The 4341-nt window shown below is 54.7% G+C and overlaps 1 protein-coding gene across 1 annotated transcript; it reads right to left on the reverse strand.

The window, feature by feature from the left end:
• Nucleotides 1-2920: 2920 nt before the first annotated feature.
• On the reverse strand, nt 2921-3853 carry LOC144247625 (olfactory receptor 14J1-like). The gene has a single exon (XM_077788933.1). It carries the CDS (start codon nt 3851-3853, stop codon nt 2921-2923), a length of 933 nt encoding a protein of 310 aa, XP_077645059.1.
• Between the last annotated feature and the right edge of the window lie 488 nt (nt 3854-4341).

Genomic DNA, 4341 nt, shown 5'->3' on the forward strand with positions numbered 1-4341 from the left:
CTTCTTTAGCCCTTCATTCAGGAATTCAGTGAGAAATGCTCATAAATATTTGTTCAAAATACCCAAACAAGAAAAACCTCTGGGAATAATTGGAGTTTTCAGTTATTCTGTGGTTAATTGAACAGATTATGGAAGTTTATTCAAAGTGAATATACTATATTGAAAACAATGCAGAGAGAATTGTTTTGTCCTGATAAGTTTTCTTTTCTTGTTTATTGATTGATATCAGCAATGTCCAATTAATACTGATCCCCAGAACCTTCTAATGCAGTCTAAAAATATATGAGAATCAAGACCCTTCATGTCTGATAATCAATAACACTTTGTCCCCACTCCCTCCCCACCATGTCCCTCATCAAATCCCTGACAATCCTATGGATCAGGAATGTTGTGGCCATCAGGAGCAGGGCACTGATTCTTCCCCTGTGCCTCCCACTGGTTGGGCAGCACCTTGAGTGCTGTGTCCAGCTCTGGGCCCCCAATTTAGGAAGGACATGGAGGGTCTGGAGTTTGTCCAAAGAAGGGCAACAAGGCTGATGAGGTGTCTGGAGTACAAGTCTTATGAGGAGTGGAGGTGGGGTTGTTGATCCTGATGACACTGCAGTGACTAAGGATCTTAGGGACTTTGTGACACCAAGGGGCCCCATGGAACCAAAGGGACATTGTGACACTGGGAGGCCTCATGGAATCATGGACACCATTGGGACACTCTGGGGCCTCATGGAACCCTGGTGGCACCAAGTTGGCTGGGAGTGCTAATCTGCTGGAGGGTAGAAGGGCTCTGCACAGGGCCCTGGACAGGCTGGATCCCGGGCCCAAATCCAACAAGGTGAGGTTTAACAAGTCCAAGTGCTGGGTCCTGCACTTTGGCCACAACAACCCCTGCAGTGCTACAGGCTGGGGAGAGAGGGGCTGGACAGCAGCCAGGCAGAAAGGGACCTGCAGGGACTGATGGACAGCAGGCTGGACATGAGCCAGCAGAGTGCCCAGGTGGCCAAGAAGGCCAATGGCTCCTGGTCTGGATCAGGAATGGTGTGGCCAGCAGGAGCAGGGCAGTGATTCTTCCCCTGTGCTGGGCACTGGTTAGGCAGCACCTCGAGTGCTGTGTCCAGTTCTGGGCCCCCAATTAAGGAAGGACATGAAGGGGATGGAGCATGTCCAGAGAAGGGCAACAAGGTTGGTGAGGTGTCTGGAGCACAAGTGCTGTGAGGAGCGGCTGAGGGAGCTGGTGTTGTTGATATTGGAGAAGAGGAGGCTCAGGGAAGAAAAGGTGGTGTCAGGGCACACATTGGACTTGATGATATCCAGGGTCTTTTCCAACCTTGCTGGTTCTGTGATTCTCTGAAACCACCCTTGGAGCAGCTGCAGGAGGAGCCCTGGGCCTCCTCTTCAGAAGCTCCAGCAGCCCAGGTCCCTCAGCTTCTCCTCACAGCCCCAAAGCCCATCCTGTCAGTCCTGCAGAGCCTCTGCAGCTCCTCCTCACTGCCCAGAACAGGGAGCCCCAGAGCCAGACACAGCAGCCCAGATGTGCCCCCCTGGCCTGGGGTGCCTCTGGCAGGGGAGCAGCACCAGGCACTGCAGGAGCCTGCAGACAATTCCTGCAGCACTTGTGGGATGATCCTGCTCCCCAAGGGACGTTCCCATGGTGCTGAGCCAGGAACTGCAATGGGGAGTGGGGCCAGAGAGGAAAGGGCAAACAGGGATGGGCTGTGTGCAGGGGAGGGAACAGGGGTGTGCAAGAGGAAGAAATCTGTGGCAGGAAGAGTAAAGAAAGCAAAGGTGAAGCCAAGGAAATGCTCAGGGCAGTTTGGGGGTGGCTGACAGGCAGCCCTGGCTCTGAGCAGCAGTGTCTGCAGTGGGACAGGAAACTCCCAGCTGATGGGAACAAACTTTCTGGCTGACTGCAGAGGCCAGGACAAAGCTGAGTGGTTTCCCTGGCATCCCCCAGCCCTTCCTGGCCCCAGGGCCTGATGGCATTTGTGCTGCCTCAGGTTCATGTCCCCACTGCACCAGCATGGGGGTGCTCCTGCCTGCTGTGTGCAATGCAAACAGGGGCTGCTGAGCCAGTGCTGCCGTGTCTGTGCCTGCAAGGATGCGGCACCTCTGTGAGCTGGGGGAGAGGCCAGGGCTGCAGAGGGGGATGTTGTTGGCAGCTCCATGAGGATGGTCTGGGACGCTGCCCTGGGCTGTGCAGCGCACTGGGGATGGATCAGCCCCTGCTCTGCTGCTCCTTCCCGTCTTCCCCAGGGCCCCTGCAGAGCATCAGCCATGCTGTTTGCCCCCAGCCTGCCCACGGCCAGCCTGGGGCTGCTCACGGGGGTTTTCTGTGCTGAGCATTGGCCTGGCCGTGTTCTTGAGACAGCCTGGGCAAGGAGCCTGGAGCCCCCAGGCCCTGGCCTGAGGCGTCAGCGCTGCCCCAGCAGTGCCCATGGCCTGTCCCTGCTGCAGCCCTGGCACTGCCACCCCCAGGACTGTGCCCGGCCCCGAGAGCACTCAGGCCCTGCAGCAACACCAGGGCCACCAGGACAGCGGGGCAGGGCCATGGGAGCAGCACTGGCAGCACCAAGTGCTGCTGCTCCTGGGCACAGCTGCTGTGCCAGCACTGATCTGCCCCAGCTCTGCACACAGACATTGCTGCTGCAGCTCCAGAGAAGGCAACCAAAGGGCATCTCTGCAGAAAACTCTGCTGGGAGATCCTTTAGTTCCTTGAAAGCCACTGAGAGCGCAGACTCTCATTGACACAGTCTGTGGCCACAGGGAAGGTGCAGAGAAACAAAATGAGAAATGGCACAAGCAAAGGCATTTCTTTGTTGATAACATTAAAAAGTAAAACAAAGGAAAAGCACCTTCAAAATGAAACCAACAAGAAGTATCAAAAATTACTTTTATTACAAGTGATTTGCAGAAATTGGCCAGGCGTTTAATGTCCCTGGAAGCATCCAGTCATCAGTCTCCTCACTGCAGCCTTGAGCTCCTGGTTCCTCAGGCTATAGATGACGGGGTTCAGGGCTGGAGAAACCACTGAGTACAGAACTGACAGGGCCAGATCCAGGGATTGGGAGGACATCGAGGGGGGCTTGAGATTGGCAAATGCTGCAGTGCTGAGGAACAGGGAGACCACGGCCAGGTGAGGGAGGCAAGTGGAAAAGGCTTTGTGCCGTCCCCGCTCAGAGGGGATCCTCAGCACAGCCCTGAAGATCTGCACATAAGAGAAAACAATGAACACAAAACAACCAAATGCCAAGCAGGCACTAACAGCAAGAAGCCCAAGTTCCCTGAGGTGGGATTTGGAGCAGGAGACCTTGAGGATCTGTGGGATTTCGCAGAAGAACTGGCCCAGGGCATTGCCATGGCACAGGGGCAGGGAAAATGTATTGGCTGTGTGCATGAGAGCATAGAGAAAGGCACTGGCCCAGGCAGCTGCTGCCATGAGGGCACAAGCTCTGCTGCCCAGGAGGGTCCCGTAGTGCAGGGGTTTGCAGATGGACACGTAGCGGTCGTAGCACATGATGGTCAGGAGGGAAAACTCTCCTGAGATGAAGAACGCAAAAAAATATAGTTGGGCAGCACATCCTGTGTAGGAGATGTTCCTGGTACCCCAGAGGGAATTGTGCATGGCTTTGGGGACAGTGGTGCAGATGGAGCCCAGGTCGCTGAGGGCCAGGTTGAGCAGGAAGAAGAACATGGGCGTGTGCAGGTGGTGGCCGCAGGCTATGGCGCTGATGATGAGGCCGTTGCCCAGGAGGGCAGCCAGGGAGATGCCCAGGAAGAGGCAGAAGTGCAGGAGCTGCAGCTGCCGCGTGTCTGCCAGTGCCAGCAGGAGGAAGTGGCTGATGGAGCTGCTGTTGGACATTTGCTGTGGCTGAACATGGGCACCTGTTCATGGAGAAAGGACAGTGAAGTGCTAGAGGAGATACCTGTAACCAAAATCAAAGACATTTCCCATACACTCTCCCCTGGAGCACACATAGACAGCCTTTTGTGTTCTACAGTTCTGGGGTTTTCTTCATAAACACCCTTATATCAGTCCTGGTGTTCCTGGAAATCAGAAACCTTCAGCATTTCTGCTGCACTCAGGGAGAGCAGAGCACATTATATGCGGCAAAGTGATGAGAGGAGAGTGAGGGGAGATGGTCTGATATTCTGATCTTTTTAGAATTTCTCTGGGCTTTGACCTTTCTCCCGAGGAGGATGATCAGCTTCCCACATTTTCCCTAAAAAACCCCCAGGTACAGCTGAGAGGAGATGGATCCACCACAGCCCAGCTCCACATTTGTAGCCAAGGACTCACATTGCTTATTTCACCAACCCAGTGGTATTTTCAGTGTCTCAAAACCTCTG

The sequence above is a fragment of the Lonchura striata genome, chromosome 29 (genome assembly GCF_046129695.1).
Source record: "Lonchura striata isolate bLonStr1 chromosome 29, bLonStr1.mat, whole genome shotgun sequence".
Classification (NCBI taxonomy): Eukaryota; Metazoa; Chordata; class Aves; order Passeriformes; family Estrildidae; genus Lonchura; species Lonchura striata.

Bases quoted from the DNA above. Each gene is read 5' to 3' on its own strand.
- LOC144247625 (XM_077788933.1), bottom strand. From the start codon at position 3,853: ATGTCCAACAGCAGCTCCATCAGCCACTTCCTCCTGCTGGCACTGGCA.